Source organism: Meles meles, chromosome 8, assembly GCF_922984935.1.
Source record: "Meles meles chromosome 8, mMelMel3.1 paternal haplotype, whole genome shotgun sequence".
Lineage (NCBI taxonomy): Eukaryota > Metazoa > Chordata > Mammalia > Carnivora > Mustelidae > Meles > Meles meles.
Window position 1 is genome coordinate 29,036,193 of NC_060073.1, and position 18,453 is coordinate 29,054,645.

At 49.4% G+C, this 18,453-nt stretch overlaps 1 protein-coding gene across 1 annotated transcript in view; it reads left to right on the top strand.

The window, feature by feature from the left end:
- The first annotated feature begins 4,457 nt into the window (after positions 1-4,457).
- The window catches only part of PAMR1 (peptidase domain containing associated with muscle regeneration 1), a 70,454-nt gene continuing 56,458 nt past the window's right edge, over positions 4,458-18,453 (top strand). The window contains exon 1 of the mRNA XM_046017199.1: positions 4,458-4,714. Coding sequence (XP_045873155.1) covers positions 4,642-4,714 — 73 coding nt within the window. The 5' untranslated portion in view covers positions 4,458-4,641. The remainder of the gene's footprint in view (positions 4,715-18,453) is intronic.

The window sequence follows — 18,453 nt, forward strand, 5'->3', positions numbered from 1 at the left end:
GGAAGAGGGCAGGAGAGGGAGTGAAGGGTACTAAAAATAGCCAACATTTACTGAGTGCTTGATCTGTTATAGGCACTGTTCTGAGTGCTTGACTCCAACCCTCTGGGGGCAGGCTCCATTCTTCTTCCCGCTTAACAGATGAGGAAACTGAGGCCATCTGGGTGAGATTACCTGCCCAGGTGTACACGGGTAGTAAGTGCTCCAGCTCGATTCACCAAGAGGCAGTACGGACCAAAGCAAGTGCGTTTAAGGCAGAAATGGTGGGGGAAAGTCAGGGGGAGGACCAGTCCTTCAAATATCCATCGTGCAGTTTGTAGCCTAAACACAACTGCTGTGCATACAAAGCCACTTTCCCCAAATCCAACGAATATTTTGTCAACTTTTCAGTGTCAACTTATGAACACCAGTGATTGAAAATAAGTTGGGAGTTTGCAGATCCTTTCGAGACTTTGAAGAAGGCTACGGCTCCCTCTTACTCCAAAAACAATGCATGCTGGATTTTGTGTATAATTTGCGGAGGTTTGAAGACCCACCCTCCCGAGAGACACCATGCGATCGAGGTTAAGAACCTCTGACTTAGAACAATACTCAACTCTATCAATATGAGAAATTGAGTTGATTATAATAGGAAGAGAGGAAACTAAACTTGTGTAGGAAAATCGAAGTTTGTGTAGGGCCGTATGGCCTCCGGCAAACTCCTGACTTTCCCGTGTTGTAGTCATGGCTTCCCTCTCCCTCTGGGAACCTGGGTTTATTGTGAAGTTCAACAAGGTAATATTGGATCAGGGCTTTGAGTTCGCCAGAGAAATATGTTCTGCTTCTTTTTGAGAATTCCTTTCCAGACTCTGTAGCCCTAGGAAATTCATAAACCCAAATTAGACAGCAAATTAGCAGGGAAAGATTATACTATTGTGGGCATTCCAGAAAGAGGAGTGAGGGCCTGCTTCCAGGTTCCTAAGCCCGGAGGAACAAAGACCTGGCACTGGGAACTTCTTTAGGTTCATCACCTAGAGTCCCGCCCTGGTAGGGTAGAGTTGCTGTAGGAATGAGGCTGCTGGGTGATCTGTTTTGATAAGTGGCTGAGTGTGCGTGTGGGGGGTGGGGTGGGAGGTTGCGGCGGTGGGGGGATGGAGATGAGGGAAGAAGGAAGTGGTAATGTCAGCTGATGGTAGGAACAGACTCCTGAGAGGCTCTAAGACCTTAGTATTTGGAAACTAAGTCACCACATCCCCAGGCCCATTGACAAAGGACTAGGGCTGTTTGGCCAGCAATAAAATGAACCTTGCCTCTTCTCACCTCTGACCTCCACCCTGCAGATATGTGGCCCTTTGGTATTTTCCTGCCTTTTAAAGGCTATTCTTTGTGCTAATTTTAATCAGTTTTCACCTGAATAGGGAAGTTGAGGGTGAGGAAGAAGGCCCATGCCATAGTGTCAGACTCAGGCCCATAATACATATAAGAATATTTACTGAGCATTTAGTATGCGTTAGGCAGTGTGCTAAGGGCCCTATTATGTACATAGTCTCCTTAAATTCTCCTGTCTCAAAGTTTGACGATTATTTCCATTTTACAGATGAGAAAACTGAGATTGAGAGCGTAAGTTAGCTTGGTTTAGGTCATTGTATTGGGAAAAAACAAAACAAAAACCAAAAAACAGACCAAAAAACCATCCCAAGACCCTGTCCTTCTTTCTTCTGGTGTATCCCATACTCTCATATTTCTACCCCACTCACTTTGGACACTTCTGATATGTGTGATTTTTTTTCCCCCACCAAGCAAGTCTTTAACACCAGCTGGGTGTCCTACAGTTGTACTAAATTCTGACAATTCCTGGAGAGGATGTCACATCCCACAGGTCAAGGGCTCAGTCCCACAAGACTGTCCCCCCACTTCAGACACCAACTTCAAATACTAGGTCCTCAAGTTACCCACTTGGCTACAATATGGAGGGTCCCATGACATCCTCCCCCTTGGATTCAGTGACTTGCTTGAAGGGCTCACAGAGCTCAGGGAATCACTTACATTTGCCAGTTCATTAAAGGACGTGATGAAGGATACAAATGAACAGCCAGATGAAGAGATATGCAGGGGAGGTCTGAGAGTCCTACGCTTCTACCCCCGTGGAGTTGGGATATATCATCCCACTGATACATGGAATGTGGAAGCTCTCCAAACCTTATACTATTGGGATTTTTATTGAGCCTTCCTCATTGGAGGCATTACTCACCATTAATTCCATTTTTAGCCTTTCTCCCTTCTCAAGAGAATGGGGGGTGGTGTAGGGCTAAAAATTCCAAGCTTCTAATGGCTTGGACTTTCTAATGACCAACCCCAACCAGGAGCCCACCTGGCGTCACCTCATTAGGACAAAGACACTCGTATCACCTGGGAAGTAGAAGGGTGTCAAGAGCTCAGTGCCAGGAGCTGGAGGCAGAGACCAGCGTATATTTTCTATGATCTCACAGTCAAAGAGTCAGAAAGTGGTGAATCGCGGCTTTGAATACGGGTCATTGACGGCCGAGTTCTAGCTCACAGTCACTTCGCTGAGATGGGCCCCAGAGGCGTGGCTGATGTTCAGGAATTTCTCTCTGAGAGGAGCACCTGTGCCAGACCCCTGCCTATCCAGTCTGTCCTGAGCCCTGGCGGTTCTACCTTCCCTAAGTTTCTCCCACCGTTTTCCCCTTCCACTCCATTGCTTACTGTTCAGGCCACTGTCAACGGTCTCAGGGGTGCTCTTGGTGCCAGCCTTGGCCACCTCCATCCCTTGGTCTGGATGCCAACGTGACTTTTCTTTCTAGATCTTTCCTTTGGGTCCAGAACGTGCTGCTCCTAACTACCAGAGCCCCTCATTCCAACACAGAGTAAAACCCAAACAGTGTAACCACTTGCTTCCTCTTTTCCTGCCCTCTGCCACATCCAAACTATACATATTATCTATGTTGGCTTTTGTTCTGATACTTACATTCTTCTCAAAACTGTTTAAAATACGTTTTGGGGCGCCTGGGTGGCTCAGTGGGTTAAGCCTCTGCCTTCAGCTCAGGTCATGGTCTCAGGGTCCTGGGATCGAGCCCCATGTTGGACCCTCTGCTCAGCAGGGAGTCTGCTTCCCCATCTCTCTCTACCTGCCTCTCTGCCTGCTTGTGATCTCTCTCTGTGTTAAATAAATCTAGAAAAAAAAAAAAAATAAAATACGTTTTAATGGTACACGCTGACATGGATCCTTTGGGAACAAGAATACACATAAAACTGTAATATACACAGGGAAATACTCATCATTTCCCAGTGGCACTGGCCCAATTCAGTCCTTCCTCCTAGAAAGGCCTCCTCACACCCTTCCCTGGATTGAGATCCCCTCTCTCTCAGGCTCCCGGGGAAGCTTCCCCAGTTTAGGTAAATCTCCCACTGCCCCAGGCCGGAATATCATCCACTTCTCCCAACTTTTGTTCTTCATCAGACAGTACAAACGGGGACCAAGCATGGCCTGAAACCCCGGCACTTTCCTGCGTTAGACCTGGCTGTGAACTCTGCTCTGGCACTTCCTGCTGAGGGACCTTGAGCAAGTCACTTCATCTCTGAGTCTGTTTCTGTGTGGATAATACCATCACTGTCCGTGTACGTGTGATTAAATGCCATAATCACAGCATCCTAAGACGTGGTAGAGACTGGTGGCTAGGACGATAGGCCTTAGATCTGGGTTCAAACTCTGGCTCTACTACTTACTTACACGGAGACGGTGCATGAACTATTGAAAGCTTGGTGACTCAGTTTCCCTATCTGTAAAATGGAGACGATAGCCGTTTATTATGAGGACTAAATGAGTTGATACATGTAAGATACTTAAATGCCTGGCACGGAGAAATTGATTTTCAAAAATTGGCTATTATCTTGTAAAGCATCCTTTCTTGTTATTCAAGATTCCATTTGCTGTCCCTGTGCCTAGATGGCCACTGTCACAACAGAGGCAGTGTCTTATGTGTTCTTTTATCCCTGACCCTAATACCCTGCCTGGCATATGCACAGGATCTATTTATGCTGCTGACCACGCCATGATGGGCATCATGGGAAGATGCCTACAGATGCAAAGAGGAGGGTTTCCAAATTGTGCTCACCTGGAATAGATGCTTGAGGTGGGAGGAGAGGAGGGTTCTCTCCCTCCTCCAACCCACTCCAGCGCCGCCCACCCAAGCCATGACCTTAAAGGCCTCAGAGTGCCATCCCAGACTGGACTCCTCTGGTTGGGGTTGGGGTTGGCATTCCGGCCTCACCTGAGCGGCGCCACAGCCCCACCTACCTCTGCCCCAGCCAAGGTGCTGCCCTCTCCCCATGTCCCAGCGGGCTGGCCTCCTGCCCCGGGGCGTCCCTTCCAGCCGCAGCCCAGCCCGGGGGCCTCCCCGCGTGGCCACACCTCCCAGGCCCTGCAAGGGTTAAGGCAGCGGAGAGGAGAGGTTTGGGCTGACGTCGTCGCTCTGGCTGAAGGTGGTTCCCCTCCTATGAGGATGGGAGAGCCTGGCGAGCTGAAACCCGAGCTCCCGCTCAGCTGGGGCTTGGGGAGGTCCGTGTAAGAGCCGCCTGCCCCCGGCTTCCCGCGGTCCCTTCGGCCCCTCCGCAACAGTCGCTCATCTGGGCACCGGCTCGGGAACGATGGAGCTGGGCTGCTGGACGCAGTTGGGGCTTACTTTCCTGCAGCTCCTTCTCATCTCATCCTTGCCTAGAGGTACAGTGAGTGGCGTTTAGGGCTCCCCTCCCAGGGGTATTTCTCTCCTGGGTCCGGTGGGAAGCATGCCTGGGGCGCCCCAAGGGATGGCGCTGGGCGGGGGCGGGGGTGGGGGGGAACCTCCAGCTCTTCTTCTAGTCTAGTCTAATCTTGGGGGCTTGACTGGGGGTGCTGGAGCGTCTGACCACCTGGAGAATGTGACACCGTTCTATCATCCCAACTTGGGGGACTGAACTGCCTCAGGAAGGGGTACCAGCTCCAGCTTACTTTGCTGGTTTTCGTATTATCTTCGGAAAGCACAGACGGACCTCTGGGAATCTGTCCCGTCTGACTCACCCACTCTGGCTGACAAAAGGGAGAAGTTTCCCCCTGGAAAGAGCCCCCCCAGAGGTGAAGAGGGAAGGAGAGAAACCAATCAAAAACAAGGCTGGCAGCAAGGGGGTCCCTCCCGGGAAAGGCTGCTTGGTGAAACGCTGCTCGTCACGCCCTTCAGGACAGAGCCCAGCATGGGAAATTGACCGGCTCAGCACATAGGCACTTCCTTCCCATAAGAATGAGAAAGAAGAAGAGAAAGCCGAGGTTAAAAGTGCAAGCCGTTTCTGGGGACACACAGAGTTTGTTTAGAAAGAGCTCTGGGCTTGTGTGTTTTTCACTATCATTTTCTGAGCCGCAAACCCCATGTTGGATGGCTCCCTGGGCGATTGAGGCTGAAATGAGACCCAGAGCTTTTGGGGGCCTCTTGGCTCAAGAAGGGGATGGGAGGCTGGTCTTGTCATGGCTCGCTGGCAGGCAAGGAAGCAAGGACTTCTTAAGAGCATCTGTCCTATTAGGGCTCCCGCGGGGCAAGGGATCAGGAGGTGGGTGGGACCTCATCAGGGAAGGACAGGCTGACCGGTGCAGGTGTGACAAAACAGAGCAGCTTTGGTAGGAGCGTGGAGCCTGTGAGCATTTGCTACTCGACTTCCGTGCCGGTTACTTGTCACCTGTGTCCTAGAGAGGGACGTGCTGTGTGGCTGCAAGTAGCTGGTACACATCCGGAATGAAACCGGGTCAATGGGGGTGGTGAGGGCCTAAAATCAGTAGCCTGCTGCGTGGATGGGGGCCTTGACCGTAGGCACAGCCCTTCACGATGAACTAAATTTAAGCCAAGATAAATGGGGGGGGGGGGGCGAAACCCAATAAACCCATTTTGGTCAATACTTTCCATGTACCTAGAGCCCGCTGGCCCCAGGTGGAACCTTATCCCTCGAAAGCTGGAGTGTTTCGTTTGAATTTTGCCTGCACGGTGTCTGGAGCAGCCCACAGACAATAAACAATGAAGGAAGAAGGAGCCCGTGAGAGACTTGATAATCCATAAACCTAGATGCTCACCTAGGGGTAGGTTGAGGACTTTGTGTTAGGAAAGTCCTTTCTGTTCCATCTCTGCCTTCTGGAGCCAAGCCTCCCGGGCATGGTGGCTCTAGTCCAAGTCAAGGGGAGGCTGGTTCCTTCCCAGAGCACCAGGGCTCTGACGACTAGCTTCCTCCTCGCCACGACAACGCTTCCCTGCTTCCTTTTTGTTTTTGGTTTTTTTTGTTTGTTTGTTTGTTTAGTTTAGTTTTGTTTTTTTAGTTTAGTTTTGTTTTTTTTGTAATGTGGCAGGTGAGATGGCTTAAACCCATCCAAGTTAAAGAACAAAGCTCACCTGCCCAGGATCTGGAAAAAAGCCTTTACTCCTAACCCTGGAATCTCTTCTACCTTTTGCTATAAAAAGGCTTCAGGAAGGGTGCCTGGTTTCTTGGCAGTCACGCTGCTGACCGAACTGGGGAGCAACTTCCAGCAACTTCACATGTCTTTTTTTTTTTTTTTAAAGTTTTATTTATTTACTTGACAGAGAGATCACAAGCAGGCAGAGAAGCAGGCAGAGAAAGAGGGGGAAGCAGGCTCCCGTGGGGCTCCATCTCAGGACCCTGGGATCATGACCTGAGCCAAAGGCAGAGGCTTAACCCACTGAGCCGCCCAGACGCCCCAGCTTCACATGTCTAGTGAGGAGAGTTTGGTTGTTGTAAGTTCACCCTTGGAGGGGGAGACGGAGGAATAGAAGTGGAGAAGGAAAATAATTCCTCAAATAGTGAGTGAGTCCACTCCGGGCTGGAATGCCGAATCCGGCTGGAATGCCGAATCCGGCCGGCTCTAGAAAAAGCCCGAAAGCAGATTTCGTCTCGTTACTTGTTACTTTTCTTGAGAGGGTTTGCTGAGACGTAAACATCCGCTGGGATGGCATGGGAGGTAGTTGCTCACAGGCACGGGACTCCTGGTGGAGGGTGAGAATGCAAACGGGAGGCCAAGTGATAACCGGAGGTAAACAGCATGTGGGGGAGAAACCCGACTCCACTGACTCCACCAATAGCAGGAGCTCTGCCCACAGGATCCTGCCCAAGAGGAAAAACTCATTTAAAATATGTGGCTCTGGGGAACAAAACCGTAATATGGATAATTTTGCAAGGGTTGCTTCCAACAGACATTAGCTTGCGGCAAAAGAGCCTAAAGGCAACCGGGGAAGAGAATTTGAAGCCCAGATATTCAGAGGGCAGGAGAAGCCAGCTGAGAAAGGGGGTGTGGAGAGGAAGCGAGGGGGAAGGAGTGGAGTGGTAAGAAAAAAATTCGAGGTTGGTTGATAATGGCATGTGCTAGCAAATTCCAAGGAGAGAGTTATGAAAACTGGGCCATCTCTTGGCGAGGGTGGATTTTTGCGGGAACCATGAAGACAGTGTTCCCCTGATGTATACTCTGAGAGCTCTGGCTTCTCCACCAGGAAAATAATTTGATGGTGGCATTGTGGATTTTTGGAGCCGGGAATGACTTTGGAGATCATTTAGTTGGAGTAGCTTAATTTCAGAGGACCCTGAGCTGAAACATCTCTGAACACGGGTGATGGGCCCAGTCTGAGCCAAATGCTGTACACGGACATGCATGTATTCTCAGTCCACACTAATAAGGTAGAGCTGTTATTATCCTCAGTTTACAAATGGGGTTTAGAGAGGTTCTGTGACCTGTTCAAGGATACACAGGCACAGTTTCTCAAAAAATTAAACATTGACCTAGCAATTCTACTTCTGTGTTATATACACCAAAGAACTGAAAACAGGAACTCAAACAGATATTTCGTACACCAGTGTCCTTTGTGGCCTTATTCCCAATAGCCAAAAAGGGGAAACAACCCAAAAATGTCCATCAGCGGATGAACAAAATGTGGTATATATGTAAACAGAAATCTTAATCTGCCTTAAAAAGGAATAAAGTTCAGGCTACAGGGGCATCTGGTGGCTCAGTGGGTTAAAGCCTCTGCCTTCGGCTCAGGTCATGATCCCAGGGTCCTGGGATCAAGCCCCGCATCGGCTCTCTGCTCAGCAGGAGCCTGCTTCCTCCTCTCTCTCTGCCTGCCTCTCTGCCTACTTGTGATCTCTGTCTGTCAAATAGATAAATAAAATCTTTAAAAAAAAAAGTAAAAAAAAAAATTCAGGCTACAGCAGGGATGAACTTTGAAGACATTATGCTAAGTGAAAGAAGCCAGACACAAAGGACAAATAAATACCATATGATTTTACCTATATAAGGTACCGAGAGCAGTCAGATTCATCAAGAAAGTAGACAGTGGCCAGCAGGGGTGGGGGGAGGCGGGCTGGGACACTGTGTGCTTAGCGGGTGTAGAGTTGCACTATGAGATGATGACAAAGTTCTGGAGACGAATATTGGTGTTGGTCACAAGGGCTACCGAATGGAAAGTGATTAAAACGGGAAATTTTACATTACTTCTATTTTGCTGCAATAATGATTAAAAAAAAAAAAAAAGAATACACAGGCAGATGAGCCTGGGTAAGCCCAGACCGTCCAGTTCCTGAGCTCAAGCTCGCCTGGAACCTGGCTGACTCAAACTCACACATCTCACAGAGGGATCCATCACGCCAACGCATAGGTCCACTTGGCATGGCTTCACGACACTGCATGTTAGGGGACGGTCTTGGCTAAGCCCAGTTTCGGGGGCACCGTTGCTCGGTCTTGGGTGGCAGTGGCAAAGAGGGAGACTGTAGAGCTGAAGTCTGGCGGTCTTTGGGTCAAAATGCCTGAAAAAGTATTTATTGGGACATCGTCCTGAAAATGTTTGGAAGCTGAAAGCTTTGAGGTGGGCTGGCCCTCTCTGTGGCAAGACACCCCACCTTTTCAACCCACACTTATCAGCCGCTCCCTATTGGCATTTGAGATTTTGACTGCCATTCTTGAGAGGGTGGAGTAAAAGGGCGAGCGAAAGCCAGAAGGTGGGGGGGCTGAGTGCTGAATGGGGAGAAACGGGAGAGAGGATGAAGAGCTTGACAGGACTTTTAAAAGAGGGAACGTAAATATATTTTAACTTGTGGGTTTTGTAGAACACGTGGAACCTCTGTGACCACCCACTCTTTCGGTCAAGGCTTTTATTCCCATAAGTGTCCTAGAGCATGAGCTTTTGGTGGAAAGGGAGGATGAGGCTGGGTGTTGTGTCTGGGTCAATAAGTTAGGGACAAAACATCTCTGGGCGTGGGAGTGTCTCAGAAATATCCCGAAGTCTTAGGGAATACCACTGGCGTGGGCTGAAGGTTTGATTTAAAGTCCCCTACATCTGGGATATGCTGGCTAGACAGAAACGGCCGAGAGAATGGTATTAGGGAATCTAATGATTGGCCTTAAGTCAGAAATGATTTCCACCTGCCTCACTAGGGGCAGCCAATCCCCAAGCACGAGAAATTCCCTACCTGTCTCTCCTGAGACCAGCTCTAGAAGCTGTGCTCAATTTGGGGCATGTGCAGGCTGGGGGAGGTGTCATTTCAGTGATAAATGAGGGAAGTCTGTGCCCCCTTCCCCCACGTGGGGGAGGACCTGTCACCCTCACTGTGGGATATGTGAAAATCACAAGAACCCAGCTCCCTCTCTCTCTCTTTTTGTTTTAAAGGGGAGAGAATTGCAGTGTTTACATTTTCCAGTTCCTGTTCGGCATAGAGGACCCAGAGGCCAGCTGGAGCTTTGAAAGCTACCAGATCAGTGGCAGAAAGTCTCTCAGATTCCAAGCCTGGTCTGCGTTTAAGGAATTCAATTTGTCAGCCATCCTAAGATCTGGGCGAAGCATTAAGTTTATGGTAGAGAGAAAATGTAAGAAAAAGCAAGCCTTATACCTGTAAACAAAACCACTCAAGGAAGATAGAGAATTAGAGTTGGCTGGAGATAGTCTACTCTCTTCATCAAAGGGACTCCCGGAACTCCCCACTCAGCTTCTCTCTCATTTCTTTTTTCCTTGGGTGCAATTATATGTGAGTTGAAGCAGAGTGGGTAGGGTTTGTACCTCAAAGGCTTCACCCTTGATGATGGGTGGCCAAACAGCCTCCCATCCTATCATAGATAAGGGACCTAACTGTAAGTTTCGCCACCCAAATAATTTGTGGCATTTGTGGTAAGTAGCAGGCACTGTCTTGTAGGCTTTACATTTAATTTATTTAATCACACGTGGAGGAACTTAGGCAGAGGGTGCTTTGCCCAGGCCCCATGGCTGGACATCCGTGTCTTGAACCCAGAGAGAGGGACTCAATAACCCACTCCTTGAAACACTCCGTACACCAACACGGTAAGTGACGGGTCCAGCTCGGGTCCATCTACTGGCTGTATTCTGGCCGAGTCATAAAGGAGCATGGTGTTAGTAGGGAAGTCTGGCTGTCTCTTGGACACTCTAGATGTCCTGAGGAAAACTGAGGCACTGGGCAGACCAAAACTCTAACCAGTTTCTGGGATAGCTGTCCCCAGGATTACGTGTCTTACTCTGATTCAGTGTAGGAAGTGAGAATTTCTCTGTCTCATGGTCAGCTTTGATAATTAGACTCATGTGTCTGTTTGCAGAACAACGGAATTAAGGGTGAGCCATGTTTCACATGTTTCACATGTCACATCCAGCCCTGACACTTTGTAGCTTAGCTCCTTTATGGGTTTATTCTGTCAAGATCATCAATGTGTAAACTCAGACTGTGGAACGGGAGAAGCAGACCTGGAATGAATAAAGGAAAGCATTTTTTTTCCCCTTCTTTTTTGGCATAACGCAGTTGATGGATCTAGCAGGGGACGGAGACACGATCCCCTTCCAGTAAAATTAAAGATGGGTTTTAACCAATTCATTTCAACGTCGAATGAGGACCTACTGTCTGCCTGACACTAATGTCAAGCAGGTAAGAGAAGTGTCCCCGTCAGCTGGGCAGCACGTGAGGATGCATATTTCTGTCACTCTTCTTCTGTCTCTGTAGTTGGGCAAATGTCCTAATCCCTGCAGGGCGGGCGTCTTCATCCCCATCCTCTCCGAGGTCCTGGCTGCTTCAGAGGGCGGAGCCGGTGGTCTGGCAGCAAGTTTCCCTGTGAGCAGAGTCTGGTCAGTTGGTTTGGTGATTGGAAAACCGGGGCTGCCGCCAGAACGGAGTGAGGGACGCATTCAGTCAACGTTAGCTCATGGGGAGACACAGCAATTGTCTTCATAAGCTGAATGCATGCTTGGTTAAAAAAAGATTTCCAGCCGGTTCAATGGAAAACCACTAAATGGAGGGGATGTTGCCCCAGTTTGCGTCAAATCAAATGAATCATTTGAAGACTCTGGGGAACTAAAGTGTCTGTGTTTTTCAGAGTCTCCCTCCACTTATTTCATAGATTCCCTTTGTAGGTGACAATGAGTCCCCTTATGCTGGGATCTTAACTCAGAATCAACAGTGACAGTGGGGCACACTGGAGATGTCCTGGGACAAGGAACCTGAACTTAACCTCCAGCTGGTCACATGTGCTCCCCTCTTTCCCACATGCCCTTGGCTCACCTGGGTGTGAGCAGAAGGAGGGGCTTGGCTGCCAGTAAAGAATCTTTGTTGCAGGACTTCTTGGTCTGGCTTTCTGCCTCCTAGTGGGTGGTTGACTGCCTGCTTCTCAACGGCGCTCAGCCTCCCTTCCGGGCAAGCCCAGCTCCCCTGATCCAGCCCACTGGTGGAACAGAACATGTGAGCATCCCAAGTCTTCGTGGAGATGAGCTACAAACAGCAAGAAACCAAAACGTTCACCAGGAATGGACCCAATGGATTCCTCATACTGCAAAATCGAGACTCTCACAGTGTCCCAGCAAAAGACGTTTCTAACACCACGCTTTGTCAGCACTCACCTTTCCCTGGACATCACATGGGCTTCCCATGCCCACAGTCACGAATTTACTCAGCAGACTTGCTCGTGTCCCGACCAGGTACCAGACCTGATCCTTGGTGCTGGCTGATGCCACAGTGAATAGGGCAAAGCCTGTTTCTGCAGGCACTTGCAGTCCGCTCAAGGAGCTAATGGTCCAGTCCGTTTTCCAAAGTGGGTTTCATGGAATTCTAATGTTGGAAGATCTTGAGCAAAAATAAACAGCCAAAACCTAGGGTTTTAGGATGAACAGAGTCTGGGGGAGGTGGCGAGTGGCAATGCACAAGTCATTTGCACACATTGCAAAGCCCCGTAATAAAGCAAGCTGTGATTAGCATTTTACAAGGTTAAGCCTAGAACCTCTTTTCATATCCTACCTTATACAATCCGGGGGAATGAGTGCTCCCTGGAATGTAGTTTGGAAAACTCTGCTCTCTTGCCCATAATGAACGCGACATTGCAGAATACCTCACCGTGACGGAGGAGAAGGGGAAGGAGGGAATGCGAGCTGTGAAACGCGGGTTTCTCTTCAGACTTCTGCTGCAGGCCTGGCTGGAAGTCTGATGCCCTCATCACTTACTGCTCTCAGAGAAGGCGGAAGAGCCGTGGAGATGCCCTATTCATGTTGAGAAACGTCCTCGCCAGCACTGACCAGCATGGATCATTGAGAAAACCCATTTCTTGTCTCCAGGTTGCCGACAGTAACGCGATCAGTCTTGGATCACTGGACAAAAGGAATCTGATGAGTTGGAGTACAATCGGGGAGTCCCAGGGCTGTGGCCTGACTTCCCAACTCGATGGTATCCTTGGTGCCAGTCACATGGTCTCCCCTTCCCAAAAGAGGGTACTGTCTGAGCATCCTTCTAACCCCCAGGGGCACCGACACCCACCACCCTTCATCACTGTCTCTTCTCCGCTCCACCTGCCTCACCGCACACCCGGAGGCTTGTCCCCAGTTCCCCCATTATTTACCCCGGTGTTTGCCGGCTCTGGTATAAGCCAGTCGCCGGGACCCTGATTTGCACACCCTGAAGCGGTCTGGGCTCTTCACGCTGGGGCCGTATCCCGCAGCGACAGCACGTGACTTGGAGTTTTGAGCTGCTCATCGACCTGTTGTTTGCTGTTTCTGGGAACTTCTTTGTTCCTGCCTTTGCTAAATATTGTTCCCGTTGTCATGCAACGCGGCTTCTCCCTCGGCCCTAGCACGGCCTGCCTCCTCTCTCTGTCCTGACTTGTTTCAGACTGGATAACCACAGTGGCAACGGGTGAGGCACAAAACCGGTTGTTCCTTCAAGGGCCATCCTGCGGAAGTGGACTCGAGTGGCTGTGACCTCAGTGAAGACTCAGCCCTCACGTCCCATAGTTGTGAAGTTCACCTTTGGTATGGATGTGCCCGTGTTTGAATACACAGGCACGCAGAAGAGGAGAGCTGTGGATTGGAGTGTCTGTGTGACTGTGTATATATGTGGGGTGTGCAGTATTGTGGTTTAAAGTATGGGCCAGGGTTTGACTCTGTCACTTATGGCTGCTTTTCTCGAGCAGGTTCCTTAACTTCTTCCATGTGACCTTCCCACCTTCCACCCTGAAGACTGAGGATAAATAGTGTCTTTTGAGTTTAGTGCTGGGGTTAAATGAGACAAGGCTTAAAAGGCTTAGTGGAGCATTTTGCAAAAAGGGAGCGCTCCAGCAACGAGAGCCGTCCCTGCCTTCTACTGTTCTTCCCACCAGCTCACGTTTCACAGGGAATCCAAAGGAAATACCGGGTGTTCTGTCTGTAGTAGGATGGGAGTTACGAGGTCTTGTGTCCCTAACAGGAGATGTTGCCCTTGACCCCCTGTCGTGATTCCAGAGTGGAATCCTCAGGCAGGAAGTTGCCGCAACCTCATCGGGTTCTAGCCTGCAGAGCTGGGGCAGGTAGCTCTGAGGAGGGCTAGCCTGCCCCGTGCTCCTGCCAGCTTAGGGCTTAATGAACCGGACATACCATCAAAAATGCATCATCCTCACTCAGTATCCGTCCACACTTGACCTGTGCTGTTGGCCAGCTGGCTTTGGTAGAAGGAAAATCTGCCTTCTGCCTGGCACAGTGACCGTGGATATGAAGTCAGTAAGACTAACTCTGGAAGCTATTGGCAAGGAGGTAGATGTGGCCGACCCAGACTCCTGTGTGGCCTTGACATGCTCTGATTCAGAAGGAAGGGTTTGGAAGTGTGGGAGATGGGGCTGGCGGGGGCTGGGGCTGGGGGGATGGATAGTTTGTAGAATTCATGGGTCCAGGGAAATCCACACTGGATGGGCTAGCTTAAGTTTTATTGTTTTCAACTTAGCCGTTCTAATGCTTCAGTTGATGTCATATTTGCTGAATTCTATTGCCAAGTGCTTTTAGACGCATTATTAAATGTTTTTCCTAGTAGCCAATTCTACTAAAAAAATAAGATCCAGGCAGCTCTTATTCCAACAATTGAAATAACCCAGAAGCAGCTGTCCTTCAAGGATTTCCAGCACCACAGTTGCTGAGGATAACGGCAACTGGGGATTCTGCCAAATGCCAGAGTTTAGGTTTTGTTCCCTTGGACTATGGATGTAGAATTTCTATTTCTAGATGAGAAACAGCAGGAGGTAAGCCATGTCCTATTTAAATAGGTGTCTGAAGAGGGGTGTTAGAGATCTAGAAGCAAGGGGAGGAGCTCAGGATGCCATGATTTCAGTATGAGCACACTGCCTAAAAATGCCGTGTATGTGTGGGCCTCAGGAGAAGACATTTTACTCACCCCCTTCGCTCCCATAGCCATCTGTGCCTTAGCCCGAGATGGGATGGCTTTGTATCCTGCAGAGCAGAATGGTAATGTCTTGATAAATCTGCGGCTTTCCTTTCAAAGCCCTTTCTGCTCATTGCCTTCTCCGGTCACAGGGACGTCCACAGCCCTATCGACTTTACATCTATCCACTTGCGGCTTCGGGCTAAGGCTCATTGTCTACCACGACAGTCCACCAGCATACAAGAGGGACAGACTCGGGATTAACATCCGGGTGATCTGATTCCCAAATATGTCCACCTCATCAGGGCTGCATTCGTAACACTGCGAAGTCGGAGGTGGGAACCCTCTAGAACCCAGGTAACGTGTTGGAAGGAATGAGACTCTGGCCCTAGAAAGAGGTGGCTTCTGGTCTTTCTTTCACTGGAAACGGAGCCGCGTACTGCACTGCGGTGCCCAAAGTGTACAGTGTACCTGGGGCAGTGTACTGACCCTGTCTCGTCCTCAGTTTCCTCATCTGTTAAGTGAAGAGACTCAGACTTGCTTTGAAGGCTGGCCAGGAGGACTCAATGAGTGGGTATAGGCCCAGGGCTTGGAAGCATTCCTGGGTGCCGGGACCCGGGGTGCTCAGAAGGATGAAGGCAGCGGCACAGTGGAGAGCAGCCTGCTTTATAAAGATGAGCAGGGAAATCAGGTGACAAACTGATTTTTGCCTCCCTGTCCCTCCCCACGGTACACATGCCCCCAAACCAGACCCCTATGGACTCCATTAAAAGTTTTATCACTCCTGGTACGCAGAGGGGGTGATGAAAACCTTGACTGCACAGCTGTCATTATCTCATTAACAAGAGGAGCTGTGGGAGGGGACAGCCAAGGTCAGGGAGGTGGGGAATCCAGCCAAGCTGGCCGACAGGAAGGTTCTCAAAGGTTCAGGAAGACACATGGAGTCTGCAAGCTTTCCCTGTCCCGTGACTCCCAGTCCTGCCTGCCTGGGGTTTGCTTGTCATCAATTCTGATCCTGTGAGCAGGTGGCCTGACCCTGGGGCTGTCAGAAAAGTTGTGGGCTGTGGAGCTGTCCTCAGTCTGGGGAGCGCAGATCCCACCGGAGGAGGGGGGCTGGGAGTGAGGGGCCCAAGCTGTCCAGTTGGATCTCCCGCTGAGGCAGACATCTTTCTTCCTCCCTCTGGTTTAGAATGCAGGATGGCAAAGACTCAGTAGAAGTGTTACTTACATGTGGTTAGCTGGGGGGACCTGGAGGTTTGGGTGGACAGAAAGGAGGAATGGCACAGAATGAAAGCGCCTTTCTTTGCCACCTTCTGGGGGTGGTCTCGGTCTGGGCCTTTAATCTGACAACCGATGTCTCAATCATGCGAGGAACAGGCTGACCTTGTTTTCTGGAAGAATCCTCTGAGGTTTTTCAGATGGACCTTAAAGGCCATCAGGGTCAACATATTTCCTTAAAATCTGGTGTTGAGCTCCTGGCCCTTGGAGACCACGCTCTGGGGGACGCAGTTGCTCCCCGCCATCCTGAGGAGGTGAGCACCTCCTGTTGGAGGGATCCCCTGCCCGCCACCTTGTCAGCTGGAGAGAGACAGATCAGGGCTGGCGGGCCTCCTGGCGGGCTCTCAGGCTGCGGAGGGACCCCACAACATTACCGGTGAAGATGACAGCAGCGGTTTTCTTCCAGCCCTTCATTTATTCGATGGCCGCTTTGTGAAGCCGCGCCTGCCCCAGCCCAGCTCCTCAGCGTGGCCGTCATGGCCTCAGGATTCCCATTGGCAAAGCAGGACCAGGAGGAAGTGCCTTCCAGTTTCCAAAGGAAGTTCTGGAAGAAGCCAAGTGGACCCATGTAAATGGACTCCCCCCTGGCAAGGAGACACCGGGGTGGCCTCTGCCCCACCAGCATGGCAGCTGAGAGGGCCCCCGGGGCAAAGCTCAGGACACCGATGTCCTTTGCAACTCTCTTGCTTTCATTGCCCTGATTTAAGAAAGAGGGAAGGGGATACCTACACACACAGAGTAATTATGCAGCAACTTAAAACCACTCTTGAAGACTACTCAGTGTCAAGAGAAGACATCTCCAATCTGAGGGAAAAAAAGGTAGTTTCTTTCTTTCTTTCTTTTTTTTTTTTTTTAAGATTTTACTTATTTATTTGACAGAAGCAGCCAGAGAGGCAGGCAACCTGGACCAGCTGTTCCAGGTCCTTCTCTATGGAGGGAGAGGTCCCAGCTCTGATTCACCAGCAATACACGAGGGTTCCAGTTGCTCCACATCTTGGCTAACTCTTGTTACTTTCCTTTCTTACAGACATCTCAGTTCTGTGAGGTGGTACCTTTTCATGGTTTTGAACTGCATTTCCCCTGTGACTTGTGACATCAACCATCTTCTTATGAGTTATTGGCCATTTGTTTAGCTTCTCTGGAGAATATCCATGCTACTTGCCTCCTTAAAATACTTGGGTTATTTGTCTTTTTGTGGTTGAGTTGTAGGAATTCTCTATGTATTTTTGATATTAAGCCCATATCAAATATTTAATTTGCAAAAATTTGCTCCCATTTTATAGACTGTCTTTTTATTTCCTTGACAATGTCCTTTTCTGCACAACATTTTAAAATTGTGATAAAGTCCAGCTTATCTGTTTTTCTTTTGTTGTTCATGTTTAAGTGTCATTTCTAAGGATTGATGGCCAAATACGATGGAAATGTACCCTTGTGTTTTCTCCTGCTCTTTTTCACTTTTAACCAGTAAGTTCTCATGTATATTTGAGAAGCCATTCGCGTCATCGGGCCAACATCAGAAACCTGGGAAACCCAGCTAAGTCTGTCCTGGTGTCTGTCCTAGAAGGGCCCACAGAGTAGTGGGGGAAACAAAATTTTGCTAGTGACAACAGTCACAGTAATTACTCCCAGTCATTCCCAAATGCCAGGGTGAGGATCTTCGCTGGTCTGCCGAAGTTTGTGGGAAAAGAAATGAGAGCATTTTTAATATAGCTAAATTTTTTCCATTTAAGGTACTGTCCCTTATGCAAGTGGTTTCTTTCTTTCTTTCTCTCTCTCTCTTTCTTCCTTTAAGATTTTATTTATTTATTTGACAGACAGATCACAAATAGGCAGAGAGGTAGTTAGAGAGAAGGGGGTGGGAAGCAGGCTCTCTGCCGAGCAGAGAGCCTGATGCGGGGCTCGACCCCAGAACCCTGGGATCGCGAACCGAGCTAAAGGCAGAGGCTGTTAACCCACTGAGCCACTCAGGCGCCCCATAAATGGTTCCTTTCTATGATGCTAGAATGTTCTTATGACCTGAGGCTAACAGGAGATGGTGATGGTTTCTCTAGATGCTTCTACCTGACAGATTACAGATGATCAACTCAGTGTCAGACTTCCAAATTTAGGGGAGGAAAATAGAAGACTAAACTGAGAAATTCGAGAGGTTAGAAGCCACCGCAGATGCTAGTGTGGGTTTGTGTGGGTTTGTGTGGGCCTGCAAATCATGTTGGGGGATCCCTGCCCAGGGTTTTAAGGGAAGCCTTCACAGAGGAGCCAGATTCACTTTCTCCCTCAAATATCTGACCTATTTCTTCTTCAATCATCGTCTTTGTGCAAAACTTTGAGACATGGAGAGTGGGGGAGAAAGAATAGCAAATCAAAGCTCAGTCTGTTTCTTGGACTGGGTTCCCCTGGGCAGCCGCCGACTGATTCCCCTTATAGATTTTACCAGATGGTTTTTCTTTTTCATTTACTTAAGGTATATTTTAAAAAAGAAAGAAAGACAGAAGTCCTACCCAG